This window comes from Myotis daubentonii, chromosome 5, assembly GCF_963259705.1.
Source record: "Myotis daubentonii chromosome 5, mMyoDau2.1, whole genome shotgun sequence".
Taxonomy (NCBI): Eukaryota; Metazoa; Chordata; class Mammalia; order Chiroptera; family Vespertilionidae; genus Myotis; species Myotis daubentonii.
The window spans coordinates 109,644,793-109,665,090 of record NC_081844.1 but is presented as its reverse complement, the minus strand read 5'-3'; the positions used below and the strand labels follow the sequence as shown (position 1 = coordinate 109,665,090).

The 20,298-nt window shown below is 67.5% G+C and overlaps 1 protein-coding gene across 1 annotated transcript in view; it reads left to right on the top strand.

The window, feature by feature from the left end:
• The window catches only part of SDK1 (sidekick cell adhesion molecule 1), a 544,320-nt gene that overhangs the window by 496,686 nt on the left and 27,336 nt on the right, over positions 1-20,298 (top strand). Inside the window, exons 26-33 of the mRNA XM_059699383.1 lie at positions 77-192; positions 1,133-1,322; positions 4,290-4,388; positions 9,046-9,240; positions 10,156-10,357; positions 14,111-14,214; positions 16,245-16,315; positions 20,013-20,148. Of these exons, the coding sequence (XP_059555366.1) occupies positions 77-192; positions 1,133-1,322; positions 4,290-4,388; positions 9,046-9,240; positions 10,156-10,357; positions 14,111-14,214; positions 16,245-16,315; positions 20,013-20,148 (1,113 nt within the window). The remainder of the gene's footprint in view (positions 1-76; positions 193-1,132; positions 1,323-4,289; positions 4,389-9,045; positions 9,241-10,155; positions 10,358-14,110; positions 14,215-16,244; positions 16,316-20,012; positions 20,149-20,298) is intronic.

Here is a 20,298-nt window from a genome sequence, read left to right as displayed (position 1 = left end):
TATTTGGGTAGAAACGGGCCCTTTACTTGTCGAGGCCTTTAGGTTCTGCTTCTAATCTGTTCCACTCTCTTCACAGTCCCCTCGGCCGCCCCTGGGAACGTGTCCGCCGTGGCGGTCAGCTCGACCCAGATCCTGCTGACATGGGCCTCGGTGCCCGAACAGGACCAGAACGGCCTGATCCTGGGCTACAAGGTATGTGTGAGGCGACCCCTGCCCCTCCCTGACCAGCGCGGTTCTGGTCTCTGAGGGACCACAGCTCAGCTGCTCCCAGCTCCCTGCTCTCCACCTCGCTTGTCTCATGTGAGATCGTCACGGCCCGGGACTCAGTGCTGGCGTCGCCCTTAACAAAGCCAGGCCGGGCGCAGAGCCTGTTCCCACAGGAGCCGCGCTCGTGAGGGTTAGATAAATGCCAGCGTCCGGGCCATCCTCCACCTGACACCTCCGCTTCCCTGGAGTCCGCGTGACACACGTTCACCCGGGCCCTCAAAACGCACTCCTGCCTGACCCTGCACCTCCCTCCCCCAGCCTCCCCAGGCATTGCCGCTGGCTGCTCGCCCGGCCCCATGAGACAGGGTGACTCCGTTAGGCCCGGTGATCACACAGAGTGGGGTCAGCAATCAATGTCTCCCCCACTTCCCCACACCCCCCCCGCCCCCCAGTCCTGAAGGAGATGCTTCTGCCGGGCCCTTGCTCCCTCCCCCGGGCCTGCCTGGTAAGCCTCGGTCACTGTGTGAGCCCGGGTTCCGGGGCAGAGGGGCCACTCCTGAGACCGCAGCCCAGCCTCCAGTCAGCGGTGCCTGGGCAGGGGTTGCCCCTGTGTCCACCATGGAGTCCTCGGTCAGCGGCTGTGGTCAGCGTGGCCGCCTTTGGTGGCCTCAGACCTTGCAAATTACGGCGAGGCAGCCAGCCAGCAGCCTGGGCCGGGTCCCAGCTCCAGTGCCCTTCCACTCGGGTACGAGCGCTTCATCGCCATCCTCCCCGGCGCCAGCCAGTAGCAGCCGGACCCATAAGCCTTCAGCCGGCTGCCAGGGCACCAAACGCCCTGGCGGGTCCTAGCACTGCGGTCGGCCGCGCGGCCAGGCCCCGGCCCGGCACCCGCGTCCTCACGCCCACCCCTGTGTCGCCGCTTCAGATCCTGTTCCGGGCCAGAGACCTGGACCCCGAGCCCAGCAGCCACGTGGTGCGCGGCAACCACACGCAGTCGGCGCTCCTGACCGGCCTGCGCAAGTTCGTGCTGTACGAGCTGCAGGTGCTGGCGTTCACGCGCATCGGCAACGGGGCGGCCAGCGCGCCGCTGGTCCTGGAGCGGACCAAGGATGACGGTACGTGTCGGTGCGCCCCCCCCCGCCCCCAGAGAAGCAGCCCCTGACCGTGTCCCCTCCCACAGCCGCTCCTCCCCGGGAGGATGGACGGACAGACAGCCAGGCCGACGGCAGCCCATCCTCGGCCAGGTGTGACCACAGCCCCCCACCCCCCCAGGAAGCGCGGGGACAGTGGCGGCCCAGCAGACCATGTGGGCCGGTGTCATTTCCAGCTCGGTTCCCGACCACTGCTCTTTCCAGTGGAGGAAGACGACACAGAATTGCCTGTCAGGCGCGGAGCACTGGAGGGCCAGTTGCAGCGGGAGTGGGTTGTTACGGCCAGCTATGAGCCTGCGCGGGGTTTCCGTGGTCACTGCAGCAGGCGGGCAGGAAAGGCCGCCCCAGTAGGGTCTGCACCGTCCAGTCACTGCTGCCCAGGCGCCCGGGGTCCTGGTGCCCACGACCCTCCTTTGCATAATCTGAGGTCATTGACCTGCACGTGGAGCGGCCGCTCGGGGTCCCGGCACCCGGCGCACCTTTCCAGACCTGCACCCAGGATCGGGCGGCTTGTGTTCATGGGCGTCTCGCTCGGCAGTGAGCAGTCGCCCTCTCTGCAGGGCCCTGCGCCTGCAGGCGGCTGCTTCCCACCCTCACGCACATGCCTGATGCCTGTCCGAGGGAGGCCGTGGTCTGCCAGCCCTCCCGCCCGCAGCAGCTGCGGAGGAAAAACAACGTAGATTTCCTTTTTTAATATATATATTTTTTATTTCAGAGAAGAAGGAGGGAGAGAGAAACATCAATGATGAGAGAGAATCATGGATCAGCTGCCTCCTGCACGCCCCACACTGGGGATGGAGCCCGCAACCCGGGCCTGTGCCCTGACCGGGAATTGAACCGTGACCTCCTGGTTCATAGGTCGACGCTCAGCCACTGAGCTACACTGGCCGGGTCCTGGCCGAGTGGGCCGTCCCACTGCTCGCGGCCGGGCAGGGGTAGATCTCCTTAAACATCTTCACCAACGAAATGAAGTCAGTCCCCAGATGTCCTGTCCTGCGCTGCCCTGGGAGGGGCACTGTGGCCTCACCTGGCAGGGACAGGCTGCCGTCAGCCTGTCTGTCCGTCTGTCCGTCCTCCCGTAGCGCAGCGTCCCGGCAGCTGTGGACGGGAGGGGACATGTGTCCCGGGGCTGTTTCTCTGCACTGTACGCAGCCCGTGCGTCCCAGGCTGCACAGTGAGACGTGGGGGGGAGGGGGGGGGCCTTAGAAATGGCCCAAAAGCTCGGTCGGTCGGAACGGTCTCTCCCTAGAGCGAAGGCCGGCCTGTGCCCAGTGATGCTCTCCCCTGGGACGGCACAGGGGCCGAGGCCACACGAGACGCGTCGGGCTGGGGCGTGTGTGGCTCTTCCCAGCGTGTGAGCCATAGCCGCCTCCCCACACTTGTTTTACCCACACCCACGGGTCATCACACGCTGAAAATATCAAATACTGTCCTCAGCTGAGTGGCTCAGGCAGACGCCGCGCCCGGGACTCCTGGCACACGGCACTTAGTTAGTATTGATCACACGTGCCCACCTCCCCTTCCGGAACCCGCCGGAACAGCAGGACGCCCTGAGAGCAGCCAATTCCATAACCCTGACTCTGGGGGCCCCGCCGCATCCTGCTGTCCCCATCGCTGGCGCACCGTGTAGCAGGCCACAGCAGGACCTAATGCGTGCACCGTGCGTCGCCACAGCAGGACCTACTGCGTGCACCGTGCAGCAGGCCACAGCAGGACCTACTGTGTGCACCATGCATGGCCACAGCAGGACCTACTGCGTGCACCGTGCAGCAGGCCACAGCAGGACCTACTGTGTGCACCCTGCAGCAGGCCACAGCAGGACCTACTGTGTGCACTGTGCAGCAGGCCACAGCAGGACCTACTGCGTGCACCGTGCATGGCCACAGTAGGACCTACTGTGTGCACCCTGCAGCAGGCCACAGCAGGACCTACTGCGTGCACCGTGCAGCAGGCCACAGCAGGACCTACTGCGTGCACCATGCATGGCCACAGCAGGACCTACTGCATGCACCGTGCAGCAGGCCACAGCAGGACCTACTGCGTGCATCGTGCATGGCCACAGCAGGACCTACTGCGTGCACTGTGCAGCAGGCCACAGCAGGACCTACTGTGTGCACCGTGCAGCAGGCCACAGCAGGACCTACTGCGTGCATCGTGCATGGCCACAGCAGGACCTACTGCGTGCACCGTGCAGCAGGCCACAGCAGGACCTACTGCGTGCATCGTGCATGGCCACAGCAGGACCTACTGCGTGCACCGTGCAGCAGGCCACAGCAGGACCTACTGCGTGCACCGTGCAGCAGGCCACAGCAGGACCTACTGCGTGCACCGTGCATGGCCACCCTCTGGGACTGGGCATGACTGTACACATGGCATTTTGTCCATGTTTGTCACCTCCGTATGAGTTGGGAGTGGCTTTCAGCCTTCTTGCTTCTCTGGCACCTGCCTTGCAGCTGTCAAGCCCAGAAAAGAACTCGGCTCCGATTGGTGAAATGTTATTGAATGTGTGGGGGCAGCGTTGGTCAATGACAGCATGTAGTTTTTAGGTGTATAGGCTTGTAGTTCAACACCCAAACGCTAGTTCCCTTCACTGCCATGTCCATGACCCCCAACACCCACTGCCCCCCTCCCCTCCTCCCTAGCCCTCACCTTGACATCCACGCCAGGCCCCCAGTGGCTGGTCTGGCCCCGCGGCTCCCAGCCTGGCTGAGCACCGCAAAGCAGGCGGCTGATGGAAGCGGGTTTCTCAGAACCACTGGGGAGTCACGCAGAGACCTCAGGTCCCAAAGCCATTCGCCCGAACGTGGCGTGTCCCCCAACAGCGTCACGGTGCAGTGACTGTGTGTCCAGTTCCCAGACCTGCACGGACCGTGTCAGGGGCCCAGACAGCATCGTCGGGCGCCCGGCTCACGAGACTTCCTTCGCCTCCAGCCCCAGGCCCCCCGGTGAGGCTGGTGTTCCCGGAAGTGAGGCTCACGTCGGTGCGGATCGTGTGGCAGCCGCCGGAGGAGCCCAACGGCATCATCCTGGGTAAGGGCGGGGGCGGGGGGGGGCGCGGGGGGGGGGGCGGGGGGAGTGTGGGGGGGGCATGGGCGGGGGGGCATGGGGGCAGGGGACGGGGGACGGGGTAGCGAGGAGGGGGCAGGGAGTGCGGGGGCGGGCAGGCACAGCTCAGAGAAGCAGCAGGTGGGTGCTGTCATCTAGTTCCATCGCGTGGGGAGGCTCCCATCTCCAGCACCTGGCATGTCCTGGACTGAGAGGGTGACCCTGCGTCTGAGCTGAGAGCTGAGGTTACTCGACAGGTCGAAGTTCACGGGGGGTGCTCCCAGAACTCCTGCCGGGCGTGGGGTTCGCAGCAGAGCCCCCGTGACTGTGCCGTCCTCCCCGAGGTGGCCGGCTCTCCCGAGGATGGGTGCTTGGAAACCGCTCGTTCCCCCGGGACCCAGTTCACGGCCGCCCCCCCCTAGCCCCCCCGCCGCGGCCGCACCATCCCTGGAAGAAGGGGAGAGCGCCGGACGCCATGCCCCGGGAGAGCTTGCTTTCATCTGTGTCAGCGCTCTGCTCGCAGTGACACAGGCCACGGTGTCTCCTGCTTCCCTGAAGGCGGCGAGTTTCACTTTAAAAAACCACCAGTCCCTTTATCTAGTCCCTTCACCGGGACAGATTACGGCCTCTACTTGCCGGTGTCACCTGCGCCGTGAGGAGTAAGCGGGGAGGAGGACGCACCATCATAGAGACGCTCACGGAGCGGCAGAAAGACAGCCTCACCCGGGGACAGGTGGCAGGGGCGGTCACAGGGTGACGGGGGCGGTCACAGGGTGGCAGGGGCGGTCACAGGGTGACGGGGGCGGTCACGGGGCCCCCGGGCAAGGGCTCTCCGTGGAGGGAAGGCTGTTTGGCTGGACCCTCGGAGCCTGGGGAGCAGGGAGGGTGGGGGCACTCAGCGACAAGGGGCCTTGTCCCGGGGCTGCTCTGTGTCCCGTGTGCTTTGAACCCTGCGTCCCGGACAGGCCAGTGGCGGGCAGGGGAGGCTGGGGACGCAGAGGCCACACCACCCGGGCCCGGCCTTCGCGCAGGGATCGGCCTCTCGTGCCTCAGTTTCCCCTCCCTCAGAAGGGACATGTCCCTCCCAGGCTAGTGGGCTGAGCAGGAAGAACTCGGGCAGCGCCTGCCTCACCCACGTGCCCAGTGACGTTCCCACAGCGTCGGTGTCCCCTCACTTCTCCGGACAGAGACGCTGCTGGATGGCGGCCGGCCGACAGCGCAGCCTCCACCGCTAGTCACGGGGGTGGGGGGCTGCCTGGACCGTCCCCATGGTCCCCAGCTCTGGCTCCGGGACAGAGTTCATGCTGGAGAGACAAGCAAAGCCTGAGCCGGCGCCTGGGCCGCTGAGAGGGCCTCGGTGCGCTGAGAAGCTGCTTGGTCTGTGGTCCGAGCCGAGCAGCCGCGGCGAACAGCGCTGGGTGAGACACGCCGTGTCCCCGTCACGGAGAGCGGCCCGCCCGCCCGCCGCTTTTGTTGAGATGCAGCCGCGGGTCACCCTCACACGCCAGCTGCAGGCGCGGAGGCCGTTCCGGAGGCTCGGGTCGGGGTTCGCGGAGGAGAAGCAGCCGTCTCTGCGAGGCCCTGACCCCCGAGACGCGAGGCCGCTCCGCTCTGGCCCTGGGAGAGTGTAAACACGGCCGCCCGGGCTGTGATCTAGATCAAACGTGTTCCTGCATTTCCCACGGAGATTAACCGCCAGCCCGCAGCGCCTGCAGGGAAGACATCGCGTATTTGCATGAACATTTACTGGGCGCTTCCAGCGTTTAGCGCCTTCCTCTGGGGGCGCGGCTGCTCCGGCCTCCTGGCCTCCCTGCCTCCCTTGCCGACGCCCTTAATGCTCCTGAGCCGCAGTGAGGCGTGTGCCCCTCAGGCCCACGCGCGCGGCTGCCCCACCTCACGCGCCAGAATCTCCCACCCCCGACCCCCACCGCCTGCGAGCGCCTGGCATTTGCCTCTGGCTCATCGGGAAGGGCGTGCCAGGGCCCCGCTGGGGATCAGGAGCAGTGCGTGTGAGCGTCTGCCAACACAGTCAGAACCCGGTCGCACTGCCTGCTCCCAGCCCCCGATGGACAAGCTGTGAAACCAACAGGACACACGGCGCCTGGGCCGGGCTGGCGCGGGCCTCGCGGGGCGACTCAGCTGCTCTGGGTTCCCTGAGCAACGAACAGGTGTTGGGGGGCCGTCACCACTCACATCCCAACAGTGGCGACGGACGGGGTCAGGCCGCCCCAGGCCCCCGAACCGGAGCGTCCAGGCCCAGGGATGCATCACAGAGCAGACGACGCTCGGAGCGATGCCGGTGGGTTGCCCAGGAAACAGCCCAAAAAAAGGCCTGCAGCACAGGACTCGCCACAGGATGAGGTGTCTGCCTAAGTCACCCCGACCAGGCAGCTGAGCCCCCCCCCCCCACCCCCCGCCACATCCCATCTCGGCCTCTCTTCCTGTTTGCCTCACCGTGGATGGTTCTGGACCTCTCTGGGGCGCTCCAGGCTGCCGGCCGGTGCCAGGAGGAGCAGTGGCCGGAATGGGAGCAGTGGAGGCTGCGTGAAGATGGTGCTGCCGGTGCGACACAGGCCACCGAGCAGCAGGCGCAGGCCGCTGGGGGCGCAGCAGCTGACGGGAGGAGGGTGGCAGCTGCTTGTTGTACAGCAACATCACAGCCCAGGCGCTGACCGACCAGGACCCCCAACGCCCCGCTGACCAGCCAGGACCCCCAACACCCCGGACCCATAGCAGCCCCAGAGGCATTTCCCGCCGCCCCGTCGCAGTCTGACAAGCCAAGGCTCCGAGAGCGCGGTGCCCAGCGAAGCACCTGCAGAGCCGGGAGGCAGCCGGGATGTGGCCTCAGCGCGGGCGTCCCGCCTGGCCTGCTGGGAAAAGCGCTCTGAGGTGGCGTTGGGCTGGCGGCCTAGCGGAACCAGGTCTAGCAAGGGGCCCCCTTTGCTGGAAGACTGAGGTGGGATCCTCCTCACAGAGCTCGTGGCTGTGGAAAGTGAAAGCTGTGCAGCCAGGCAGACCCAGAGCCCAGCCCGGCTCTGCGGGGGGCATGCTGTGCGACCTCGGGCAGACCTCCACCCTCTCTGAGCTCTCCTGCCCCCGGGCGGCTGAGGATGAGCACGCTGCCTGCTGAGACCTCTGCGAGGTCTGGGGACGAGGACTGTCAGGCGTCTCGCGGGAAGAGCTGCCCCCGTGGCTGCGGTGGCCACGCTGTCCTGGAGTTCGGGACGCTGGGCATCTGGGCATCAGACTGGGCTGGTTCCCGCGGCACTGGAACTCCAGGCTCCCGCCACAACCAGGCAGGACGGAGAGGCAGGAGGGAAGGTCCGGAGGAGAGCCGCTGGGTCAGTGCGTGGGGAAGCGTGACATCTAGCCGGACACCCAGGCCTCAGGCCGAGGCCAGCGGGGCCACACCCAGACCAGGGCCAGCGGGTCACCACGGCCCAGAGGACAGACCGCCATCAGAGGCAGAGCAGCCGCCGCAGGGGTCACTCAGGGCCGGGGCCCAGGGCCCTACGGACACCTGTGAGCAGTGACGATCATCGTGCTGTCCGTCTGTGTGGCCAGCAGTCACCAGCAGTGGTTGGGCCAAATGCGAGGAGGGCACGCCGCCTCTGAGCCCTGGGCCTGCGCCTGGCCTGGCCTCCCGCACGCGGGTCAGGGCCTCCGTATGGTTGGACAGACGACAAAGCAGAGCTGGGAGGGGGCCAGTGAGCGGGGTCACCCGGAGCCGGAGGCCGCGCCAGCGGGAAGACGGGAGCAGAGAGGGTGGGGCGGGCGGCCGGGCGGAATGACCATGGCCCGAGTGCAGCAGTGTAAGGACGGTCAGCTCTGCCGGCCGGTGTCCCCAGAGCTCCGTCCACGTGACGGCTTGGCCATCGTTATGCTGCGGATGCCAGCGCCCTCCGCTCCGCTCTGGAGCAGCAGGGGCGGCAGCTGGACCGAGGGCTGGGTCTGCCGGTTGGCACGGCCTCAGATGCGGGCAGGGCCTCGGCGGGCTGGGCGAGGGCTTGATCGGGAGTGACCCTGGCCAACCCAGGCCCGACGGCCCAGCTCCCTCGCTTGTGGGGCTGTGGAAGGCGGAGGCCGGCCCAGTCAGGGAGGACTGGGCAGGGGGAGAGTGGGGTGGAGGGCGGGAGTGGCCGGCGGGGAGCTGGGTCGGCAGCAGAGGAGGTGAGAGGGAGGCTGGCAGATGCCAGGGCAGCTGGTGTCGGCTGGCCGGCCGCTGCCAAGGTCTCACTGCAGAGAGGGCAAGGACGCTGTTTAGAGAACTAACAGGAGGCGCTGCCCTTAGCAGGGCAGGTGCAGGGGGGTGGGGGGGAGGAAGAGGCAGTGAGTGCAGGACCTGCACATCAGAGACACTCGCTCACCGCTCCCAGGCACTGCTCAGCATGCAGCGGCCACGGGAGGGCCTGTCCTCACACCTTGTCCCGTGAGGGGTGAGGAAGAGCAGGGGGACTGGGGCCCAGAGCCCCGCTCATCATGGGGCTGGGCTTCCCTCTCGGTGGTGTTGGTCTGCCTGGTGCCGGCTGGGAAGGAGGGTGTCGTGAGGACGTGGCTCTGGTTCCCGCCACGTGGCTGTGGGAGGCGGGATGGGCTGCCCGTGCTGAGGAGGGACTGACCACGCTCCGGGCCCCGCCCACAGGGTACCAGATCGCCTACCGCCTGGCCCGCAGCAGCCCCCACACCTTCACCACGGTGGAGGTCGGCGCCACAGTCCGGCAGTTCACGGCCACCGAGCTGGCCCCCGAGTCGGCATATACCTTCCGGCTGTCGGCCAAGACCAGGCAGGGCTGGGGGGAGCCCCTGGAGGCCACCGTCATCACCACCGAGAAGAGAGGTGAGACCTGGGGCCCAGGCCAGTCACGGCGGCGGGAGGGGGGTCCGCTGGAACCTTGGCGACACGTGACCTCTCGGTCGGGCCTGCGTGGCCGGCGCGTGGAGGGGTCAGCGGGCCACCCCGAGGCAGCACAGGCCCCTGCGGTCAGCGCCCCCAGGGAGCAGCTCGGCACACTCAGCAGCCATCGAAAGGCGTCTTGGTGGACCCTCTGATGCTGGGGGCCATCACCCTGCTTTATCCACAGCCCGGGGGGCGGGGTGAGCCCGAGCCTTAGGAGAGAGGAAGCTGGGGCTGGATGTGTCGGGGAGGGAGGCGCCGGCCGCGGCATCATGCGGCACTGTCCCCCCCGCGTGTCCTGAGCAGAATCCACAGCCTCCATGACCAGCAGTTAGACAGCGATTCGTGCCCCACGCGTCCCTGTTGGGACCGAGGGGTGAGGAGAAGGGCAGGTGGCCAGTCCACGTGCTCGCCTCGCCCATGCCCCCGCCCCTCCCTGCAGGGCCGACCACGGGCCCCCAGCAAGGAGCTGAGCTGCTGCGTGAGGACCCAGCTCGGGACACCCGGGCTCAGGGGACGCCCGGGGGTGGGGACGCCCGGGGGTGGGGACGCAGGGAGGAGCCCCGAGTCCCCTGTGGTGCTCGGGGAGCCCGGGTGTCACTCCGAGACGCGCTCCCAGGTGGCATGGAGTCGGGGGATGCCTGTAGGTGGGTTCACACGGCCTGTTGGTCTGTCCTGCGCTGAGGGTGGAGCAGGTCCCGCTGGGCCCGTCGCCCTAAGTGGCTGTAAGAGGAGGTCTCTCCGTGGCACAGGAGTCACCTGCAGAGTCCGCTCCGTGCGGCACTGTGGGCGTCGGCAGTGCCCACAGGCGGTTTTGGGGTCCCTCTCACGCCCTGGTCTGTCCTCATTGGCTTGCAGAGCGGCCGGCGCCCCCCAGGCAGCTGCGGGTGCCCCAGGCCGAGGTGACGGCCCGCAGCCTCCAGCTCCAGTGGGTCCCGGGCAGCGACGGGGCCTCCCCCATCCGCTACTTCACCGCGCAGGTGCACGAGCTGCCCAGCGGGCCCTGGCAGACCTACTCCTCGTCCATCAGCCACGAGGCCACAGCCTGCGTGGTGGAAAGGTACGCGGGCCCGGAGGCCCCTCCCCGGACCTGCAGCCCCGCCCTGTCCCCCCCAGCAGCTCCCCACAGGGGAGGGGGGGCCATGTCTCCTCGTCCACTCCTGGGACCAGGGATTTCTGTGTCTCGGACCCACTGCTCCAGGCCCCAGGCCTCTCCACCACCTCCAGGCTGTCCCCCCTAGAGGCCCCGGGACAGGACAGGCCAGTAATAGGGACAGTGAGCCTGGAGCGTGGGCTCCTAAGAGGGGAGGAGCGCGGCATTGGGAGCGGGGCCCGGCGGCAGATGTCCCCGGAGAGACGCCCCCCGCCTGCTCCCCCCAGGTCAGCAGGCACACAGGTCTCACTCAGGGCCTCGCTGGCCAGTGACGCTGGGCGGGAACCGGCGGGCGTCCCCCTGAGCAGGATGACCCACCACTCACTCATTCCTCAGAGACCCGGGAGGGAGGGGGCTGGGGCGACTCACACGCAGCCCCTGGGGGACTTCAGGGCCGCCTCACGGAACTCCTCTGGCCCCGATTCCAACCCCTTTCCTGTTCGGCTCAGGCTCCAGGCTGTGGGCAGGGCTGCTGTGCCGTCACTCCCACCCTGGGTTCTAGGGCCCTGGCCCCCACCGAGCTGGGCTGGAGGAGTGTCTGCTCCCAGACTCCGCCGCGTCCTGCAGCCCCCGCTGAGCTGGGAAACGTCCCGCACCGTGTCAGCGCGTTGATCCCTGTGAGGGAGGGCCCAGTGGCGGTGGGAGGTCGCCGTCCTCATTGTGCCAACGAGAAACCAGGCACCCGCTTGGCACGGCTGCAGGCGCCCGCTCTGTTGGCAGCGGGTGGGGGAGGAAGCAGGTCAGAGGGTCCTGGGGGCAGCTCCATCCTGAGCCCCCAGCACACAGCAGGCTGTGGGCTCGGAGTGCGGAGTGCGTCTCTGTCGCTGGCCTGGACCCACACCTGGGGCTTTAGAGAGAAGGTGCCCCCTCCCTGGCCTGAGGCGGCAGCGCAGTGCACGCAGCTGAGCAGGGGGCACGGGGAGGTGGGGATCTGACGTAGAGGCCCGGGCTCAGGTGCCTCCTGCCACCGCCCACCCGTGGGGGTCTGGGCTGCGAGGCTGGGAGGCAACAGGAGGGCCTCTGTGATCGGGGGGGGGGGGGCGGGGGGGTAATTCAGTCATGGGCTCTGCCCATCCTCCGAACGCCCACTGTGGCCGGTGCATGGGCCCCCCAGACCGCAGGGAGGCCGCGCAAGAGAATGGGACTCACCAGCCGCCCGGCCCCTCGCGCTGTCTCTCTAGCTCCTTCGTGCGAGCTTCAGAAATCGCGTGTACGGAAACCCGGTGAGCACGGGCAGAAGGTCACGCGTGGGCTCAGGGCTCTTCCTGACGTGGATAATGGGCTCTTAGAAACATGCTCCGAGCCTCTCGGATCAGCAACAGGCGAGGGCAGCCGGCCGCTCCTGCGCGCGCAGCTGCCTCTGCTTCTGAGACACCGGTCAGCGCCATGCAGAGCGCCGGCCTGTCGGGCACCGGCCCAGGCCGGGGTGTCGCTCTCCACGTTCTCTTTCTACCCGACGCTCAGCTCCATGCCCAGGCACCTTGGCAAGCCCGAGGCTCCGAGAGGCTCATCAGCCCTGTGAACGAGTGAGCCTGGCAGACCCAGGCCGGCTCGGCCTCCACTCTCAGTTCTGCTGCACCCCGCCCGTCCCTCCCAGCCTCCCTCAGCCCTCCCTGCACCCCACCTGTCCCTCCCAGCCCCCCTGCACCCCGCCCGGCCCTCCCAGCCCCCTGCACCCCGCCCGGCCCTCCCAGCCCCCTGCACCTGCTGTGGACGGACAGAAAGAGCTCAGTGTTGGGCCTGAGAGAGCAGAAGTTCTGTACTTCAAACCCATGTCCTACGTAATGACATAAATGCAGGTGCTAACAGTGAGGACAGATCATTTCTGGGGCACGTGCCACACTGTGCTGATGCCCATGTGACTTCTCCTCCGCCCTCCCAAGGAACCTCGGGGACAGCGCGCCCCCCGCCGTCCAGCCCTCAGGTCCTCCCCACTCCAGGCGCGGGCCCATCCCCCGAACTGGGCGCAGCAGCGGCTGAGGCCACTGAGGCCTGTGCGCATGGGGCCCGGAGTCTTGTCAGGAAGACAGTCGTCGAGGAAACAGTGACACACTGAGGGCGTGAGCGGTGTGCACAGGACCGCGGCCGGCCACGCACTTCGTCCCTCCGAGCGGGTCCGAGCGGAGAGTGACACCAGCAGCAAAGACCTAGGAGCCTCGCTCGGCGCCAGGCCCTCTCCGTGCTTCTCCGGAACCGCCTCTGGCCGGAGTGAGGCTGCGAGGCGAGCCCCACGCGCTGCGTGCCTTCCCGCCTGGATGCGGGGGCCAGCGGGGGAGGCAGGGCCACGGGAAGGACACGTGGCCGTCTCCAGAATTAAGTGACTCTGGGAAGCTCGGACAGGTGGGAGCTGTTTGTTTTAACTTAAAGGATTTCTCCAGAAGCTGCCGCGGACGCCGCTGCGGAGGAGCGACTCGGAGCACGTACACTCAGGCCAGGCCAGGCCTGGCGGGGCCGGCGGGTTCTGGGGCTTTGGAGGCAGCGCGACCCAGGTGTGAGCTGCTGGAGAGCCGGGGCGAATGAAAACAGAAGCTTCTCCCGACCGCAGGCCCGTAGGTGGTGATCAGCTCTGAAAGCAGAGCTCTCTCAACAAAGCGACGCCCAGAGCCTCGCCCACGCCGGATGGACGAGGAGCTGCTGGTTGGGGTGGAGGGCCTGCACCCCAGAGGGTTCCTCAGCCTCGGGGTTCCACCAGCTCAGTTTGAAAACCACGAGTTTGCGGTGGGTTGGGAGAGAGGAGAGCGGACAGGCCCTGAGGCCACGTGGTGAGGACGCTGGGAGACAGTGGGCGCGGGAGCGAGGGCGGCTCTGGGATCGGGAGTCACTCAGCTCCTCTGGTCTGGGGGCCAGAGGATGAGACAGGGCTGCTGCTGCTGCTGCTGCTGGCATTGAGGAGGGGGGTCCCCCTCTCTGCTCTTGTGGGGAAAGTGGGGGGCGGCCAGGAGAGCTGGCAGCCAGGCCTGATCGGGCGTGTCTGGAGGCGCAGTGCAGGCGCTGGATGGAGTGAGGGTTGTCTGCTCAGAGGAGCTTGTCCGCAGTCTGTCTCGGGGAGGGAGGGAGGGAGAGAGGACTGAGGGACAGAGGGAGGCCGAGGTGGCGGCTGCCGTACGCAGGGCCTCGGGGAAGCCCTGTCCTGCGGCCCCCGCCATGTGGGGGCATCTTCACATGGGCAGCTGGCGTTGTGTGGGTCTCACACAAGGGGGCAGACAAACGTGGCTTCCAGACAAACGTGGCATCCCAGCCCCGGCCGAGCCACGCACCGTCCTGGGGGGTTCCGGGCCTGTGGGCCTGCGGTCCTCGTCCCTGACACGGAAGGAGGAGCTGCTGGGTCACATGGGACAAGGCTTGCTCAGGCTCGGGGCCACGTGGGCGCTACCGGTGCTGGTGGGCGCAGACCCCAAAGAGCCCTTGGGGGTGAGGGAGGGAGCACCCCCTCCTAAGGCAGGGTCCTCTGGCAGGAGGGCACCCCCAGGAGCTCTGGGCCGCTGGGGCTGGAAGGTCACCAGGGTCACGGGTCAGAGCTCCAGGGCGCTGGGAGAGAAGGTCACAGGGTCACGGGTCAGAGCTCCAGGGCGCTGGGCGGGAAGGTCACAGGGTCACGGGTCAGAGCTCCAGGCTGCTGGGCGGGACGGTCACAGGGTCACGGGTCTCGGTTCTGCTCAGGCTGAGGCCCTTCACCTCCTACAAGCTGCGCCTGAAGGCCACCAACGACATCGGGGACAGTGACTTCAGCGCCGAGACGGAGGCGGTGACCACGCTGCAGGATGGTGAGTGCGTGGGCCCCGGCGGCGGACAGACGGGGCCACACCCAGCTGCTGGCTCCTGGAGAGAGCCCCCACTTTCGTCCTGAGCCGGGGGACTCGAGGGACGAGGGAGCCTGGGAGTCACTGCGCGACAGCGCAGAGGCTCCTGGGCCCGGCGCTGCGCAGGACATGAAGGGCTTTGCACGGAAGGAGTCTCTTTGATTCGCTTCCAAACCCTCCGACCATTAGCATCCCAGGAATGCATAATTGATGGGCTCATTAAAAATAAATGCCGCCACCGGTAGCTGCGTTTGGCGAGGTTGCCCATTTTCTCATTCAGCGGCCTTCCCAGCGTGGCCGCCGGCCAGGAGCACAGCTAAGTGAGGGCGGCGTTCACCCGCTCCTCCCCCGGGGGGCCTGCGTCCGGGGAGGGAGATAGGATGCTGCCTGGCCGAGCGCGGGGAGCCCGCATCACCCCACGGCGGCCCACCTGACCGAACACTGAGCTCGCCCTCCGCGCGCTGGGCTAGTCCCCCAGCCTCCCCCAGCCTCCCCCAGCACTCTCCTCCCGAGGGCACCAGGGAGCCATTGGTAACCTCACCTCTTCATTCCGCTCTTTCCATAACCTGGGAGCTGAGCTTCCCGGCGGGCCTCCGGGGCCTTAAGGACCAGCCGGGAAGGTGGGGGCTGAGCTTCTGGGCCACGTGCAGACAGTGTTCTGCATAGAGCAGACCTCCAGCGTGTTCCTGCCCCAGGACGGTGCCCTGGCACTGCCCTCAGGGAGCCGCAGGCGGACTGACCCCTGGAGACAGCGGTTGTATTTGTGGCTCCCGTTTTTATGTTGCCTTCACACCACCTCGGTGGTATTTGCGACATTTGCCTGAGGCGCTGACCCTCAGGAGGAAGGAGCAGATGCCACCAGCTGCCTGTGCAGATACCCAGCCCCCCTGGCAGACACCCAGGCCCTGGCCTCGCAGCTCAGTCGGAAAGCCTCTTGGAACCCCGCAGGGCCTCCTCAGGCCCAAAGGCCTGCTTCCTCCTTTGATATTCCAATCGCCCCGTGGTGCCTATCTTGTCATCTCCTCCAGGACTGCTCCTGGCAGGCAGTTTGCACTGACTGGAGCTGCACTGTCTCCAGCCCAGCGCTCACTGAGATGGACAGGCAGCAGGTTGCTCACTGAGATGGACAGGCAGCAGGCGACTCCAGGCCCCGGGGAGCCCTGTGCTGGGGGGCGGGGAGGGAGCAGCCCTTTGAGTGTGTGGATGGTTTGTGGGGGAGGAAAAGTGACGCCCCCTCTACCCTCCTGAGTTCTTCGTCTGGTCTTTAAAGCAAACTGACAGGAGGCAGATGCACAGGAGAAAAGGTCCACGTGTATTATGTTCGTGTTCGTACGTACGGGCCCCGGACATGGGGCCTGCGGACAGGCCGGCCAGTGAGGGCTCCCTGCTGCTCTGGGCCCAGGAGAAGGCGGGGCTCTGGGGCCTCAGCGCGGAGCCAGGGAAGGTCACTTCCGAATCCTGGGACGTGGGTGCGTGGGACCCGACAGACGGCGGGTGGGCGTTAGTTCCAGGTGCAGGGCACGGCCAGGCAGAGGCCAGACCAGCCTGTGCCCGCAGCGGGCAGAGCAGCGCACACAGAGGTGGACCAGGCCCCCCTTCAGCCGCCAGAAGTCACCTCCTTCGTGACGGTCACTCCGTGGCCGGGACCAGGAGCACTGTGCCCTGACTGGGTCATCTGTCCAGCTAAGAAGTGCTCTGGCCTGCACACCTCAAAAAGAGCATGCTGCCCTCCTTGGGGCGGGGCGGGGGGCCCTGAGCAGGCTCTCAGGTGGGGCGCCTGGCACCCCGCTGGCTGGCGTGAGGGGCCTGTGGAGAGGTGGGAACTCCCTCGGTGTCTCAGTGCCGGTCTGTCTCAGGGAGGTGGTCACACTGGAGCACTAGGTCCCTCCTCTCCGGGCACAGGCTGTGCAGGGGGTGCAGGGCACCCACAGGGAAGAGGGGGTGCCAGGTACCCAAGAGCCCTCTAATCCTGTCTCTTTGATCTTGGATTTCAGTTCCGGGGGAGCCTCCAAATTCCGTCTCAGTGACGCCCCACACCACCTCCTCCGTCCTGGTCCAGTGGCAGGTGAGCACCGGGTCTCACGGGGTCTCGTAAAACATGACGCTCACCCTCCACGCACTCTCCCTCCACGCACTCTCCCTCCACGCGCTCACCCTCCACGCGCTCACCCTGCACGCGCTCACCCTCCGTGCACCCAGCGTCGTGACTGAGGTGCTTGAGAGCAGGACAGGGGCGGCTCGCTGGGAGGGAGCATCCAGGTGTGGTCCCCACACAGAGAGCCTGGCTGTCAGCACAGTGGACTCGAACCCACGCACGAGGGCACCCGGGTGCCAGAGCACCGAGGCTCCGTGTCCCAGGCCACGTGAAGGCGGCAGGCAGGGCTGTGGACGTGCCCGCCTGGCCTGGGTCCTGCAGGGAGTGGACCGTGACCCGCTCCCCCTCCGGAAGTCACTCTGAGGGGCTCTGCGGGGACCCCTCACTCCCGCGAGTCCTCAGTCCTAGGACCAGAGGGATCCTGTGGGGGTGGGGGTGGGGGCCTCGCTGCCCTCTCCTTGCCTGCTCTCCAGGGGCGTCTATTTGCTAGCGATGAGGCGCACTGAGGACAGGAGCACAGAGGGACAGATCTTCCGGGCCAGGCCACCAGCCGGGGGCCAGCCCAGCGAGGGCGCCGTGGGGTCTCCGTCGAAGCAAGGCTGCGCGGGTGGGGCCAGTGGTGCGCACAGCAAGGACTGGCAGCCAGGGTCGCTCCCGCGGCCAGGAGCGGGCTGCAGGCGTGAGGAGCGAGGTGAGCTCCTTTCTGTACCGGCGGCGCTCCCGGCTGTGCAGGCATCGCCTCCACACGGGGGAAGGCAGGGGGCCCTCAGCGTGCTGCTCCCCACACGGGGCTCCACCCGCCCTGTTGAGCTTGGACAGCCCTGTGAAGTGCAGAACTTGGCGACAGAGCCCAGCAGCTGTCCCCTCCGAGCCCAGCAGGACGGACTCGTCACAGGAAGCTCCCGCAGGAGGTGGCCAGTGCGACGGGAAATGCATGCCTGTCAACCGCCAGGCAGCTGGCACACCACGGAAATTAGGAGCAATTTACAGAACCCGGGCAAGCAGGACAGAGCGCGCGTTTAACTATAGCCCCGCGTTCCCGTGGAATGTGCCACCTGCAAGCCTGTCGCTTATAGTCACCGGTTTAAAATCGCAGCCGCCGCCTATGGTTTCCGGGCGTCACACCCATTTAAGCGGCGGCTCCGTCGCACAGTCAGGTTGGGGTCTTGCAGGGGGACAGGCGAGCCCGCCTTCCTGGCGTCCCGCGGGGTCTGAAATCTGGGACCTGCACGCAGGTCCCCCCCGAGGAGGCGTGTGCGCACTGGGTGCCCTCGCCTGGCCTGGACGCCTATCACAGCGCTGCAGCCGGCTGTCCCGAAACGCCCAGTGGGCGGGCAGCCTGTCACTCAAGTGTAGTCCCTCCCCCTCCCGCCCCGACTCCCCCCCCCCCCCCCCCACTTCCCCACCTGGACTTGGAGGCTTTTCTAGAAAGAAGGCACCCTGAGCAGACACCGCCTCGTGCAGGATGGCGCCTCTGAGCGGGCGGCCGCCCACGGGGACGGGGCAGCGGGAGGACGTGCCTCGAGGTTACTCCCTTTCTCGCCACTTGCTCGGCCGTGGGCAGAGGCCAGCTCCGTGTAGGCGCTGAGCAGCTGGACAGAGTGAGACTGACCCCTGGAGTGGAGCTCTGCTGGGCAGGGCAGGGCATGCGTGGGTGGGTGGGCAGCGGAAGGGGCGGTGACCCTGGGCTGAGGGGTGGGGGTGCCCACTGCAGGATGCAGGGACCTGAGAGGCAGGGAGGGGGGCAGCAGGGTCGGGCGTGACAGCCCTGTGTCCCCTGAACCAGCAGGACTCGATCGCATGGGCATCAAGGGGTCGCTGTTCTGTGCTCCGGGGAGCGGAAGCCGTGGGAAAATGCAGACTTGAGTCCCAGCTCTGCCTCAACGGCCCAGGAGGCCCAGGCGTGGTGCCAACCTCCCTAGCCAGGCCCCAGCCCGGCCCTGCCGTGCCCCCAGCCTGCTGCCTCCAGGACGCCCCCCTGGTCCTCCTGGGCCCCCACGCAGCTCCCTCCTCCCTGCTGCTGTGCGGAGTGGTCAGCCGGGCACACTGCCCCAGGTCCCCTGTGTTCCCACAGAGGCCTGGGAGATGGACAGAACCCTCCGGCGCCCAGAGGGTCGCCCGCAGAATTTCCCGCGTGCCGTAGCCAGAGGGCAGGCGTGCTCGGGAAGGCCTCCCAGTTCCCCCTGAGCAGCTGCCCGTCCAGATGGCCAGGCCAGGGCGGAATTACCGAGGCTGGGTCATCTCGGACTTCGGCAAGCCAGCTCACTCCCACGGCACCGAGGGCACCACCCCACCCGCCTGGCCTCAGAGCGGAGCAGAAGCGCCAGGCGAGGCCGGGTCAGGGCTGGAGGTCAGGTCTGCTCCTGCGAAAGGGACCTTCTGTTCAGAGTCCTGGACAGGCTATTGCAGATGCGGGTCGGGCAGGGAGGGCCAGCAGCCAGCACTGCGTCCAGAGCCTGAGCTCAGCCCATCCCTTCTAGAACTCTCCGTGCGCGCCATGGAGCGGCCAGGTGACACTTCCCAGGACGCCCAGGTCTGGCAGCTTTCCCGAATGGCAGGCAGGTCATTCCAACTCCAGAGTAGTCAGTGCGTTAAAGGCAGTTCGGAGTCCGCGCAGGTGCAGGCCCCGATCTCCGCGGGGTGAGGAGGGGCGAGGAGGGCCTGCGCTTCTCCTCCCGGGACCAGGCCCTCTGGGTGGCGAGACCCGCCCCTGCTCCAGGCCTGGATCTCCTGCTGCGGGAGCGGGGTCCCCGGTTTAGTCCACAGTGAGCTTGTTGCCAGTGGGTGCTGCCTGGCCGGCCCGCTGTGCCTCTCCACGCCCACCCCTCCCGCGTGCTGGCTCCTGGGCTGCGGGCATCTGTGAGCCCAGCACTGGCAGCCTCCGCCACCCCCCACCCCATCCTCAGGCCCAGGAGGTGGGGACACGGGGTGGGGCGGGGTGTCCTCTGTGCTTGCAGAACCACCTTGGGTCCCGAGTGAGGACATTTTTATTTTCTCCAAACTCCCAATTCCTGCTTATTTGCTATTTTCAGTGAATTGGTCCTTCTCCCCCAGCGCCGCCTCCCCCTCCCTCCCCAAGAGTCCTGCCCTCGCTCCTGTCTAAGGCTGTGGTGCCCAGTCAGCCTGGCCCGTGCCAGCTTCCTGCTCAGGTCCCGGGCCACAGCGGCCGCAGGACAGTCGGGCCTGGGAGGCTGCGATGGTGCCGGGGCTGTGGCCTGGGTGTCCGGCTGCCCCTAAGCCCAGGTGCCGAGTTGCCGGCATCTCCCGTCCACAAAGGGCTCTTCACCGTGCATTTGGAGTGAGGCTGCCGCAGCCCGGTGGCCAGGGGCCAAGGACAGGGCAGGGCCAGCTCGTGGACCATGCAGTCCCCTTAAGGGTGCTGGGTCCGCCGGGTGCGGGCAGCTCCTTGCCCGTCTGTGGCCTGGGCTGCAGTCCCGCAGGCTAGCCCCGGGGCAGCGGGCATGGACGAGAGGCTGCGTCCCCCCCGCCCCGGGAAGCCTGGGCTCGGGGAGCGCCCACAGCCTGGCTCCGGACCGGGAGCACCGTGTTCCCCATCACGTGACACCCGCCCTTTCCCGTGTAAACACTGAGGGGCGTCCTCCTGGCAGGCGCTGGTGGGCCTCGGCGCGAGGCCACCTCCCGAGGCTGACCGGCCCTGTCCTTGCAGCCCCCGAGTGACGAGAGCCTGAACGGCCTCCTGCAGGGCTACCGCATCTACTACCGGGAGCTGGAGCCCGAGGCGGCCCCGGGGCCCGAGTCCGCCGCGCTCAAAACCCCCTTGGCCTTCCGGAGCGAGCTCACAGGTGAGCCCGCCCTGCCCCTCCCGGCACAGGGCCCAGGCCAGCCGCCGGGTGGGAGCTGCCCGGTAACCGTGGGCAGGCCATGGGGGCGTGGGGGGAGGCCCATAGGGGCGTGGGGGGAGGCCCATAGGGGCGTGGGGGGAGGCCCATAGG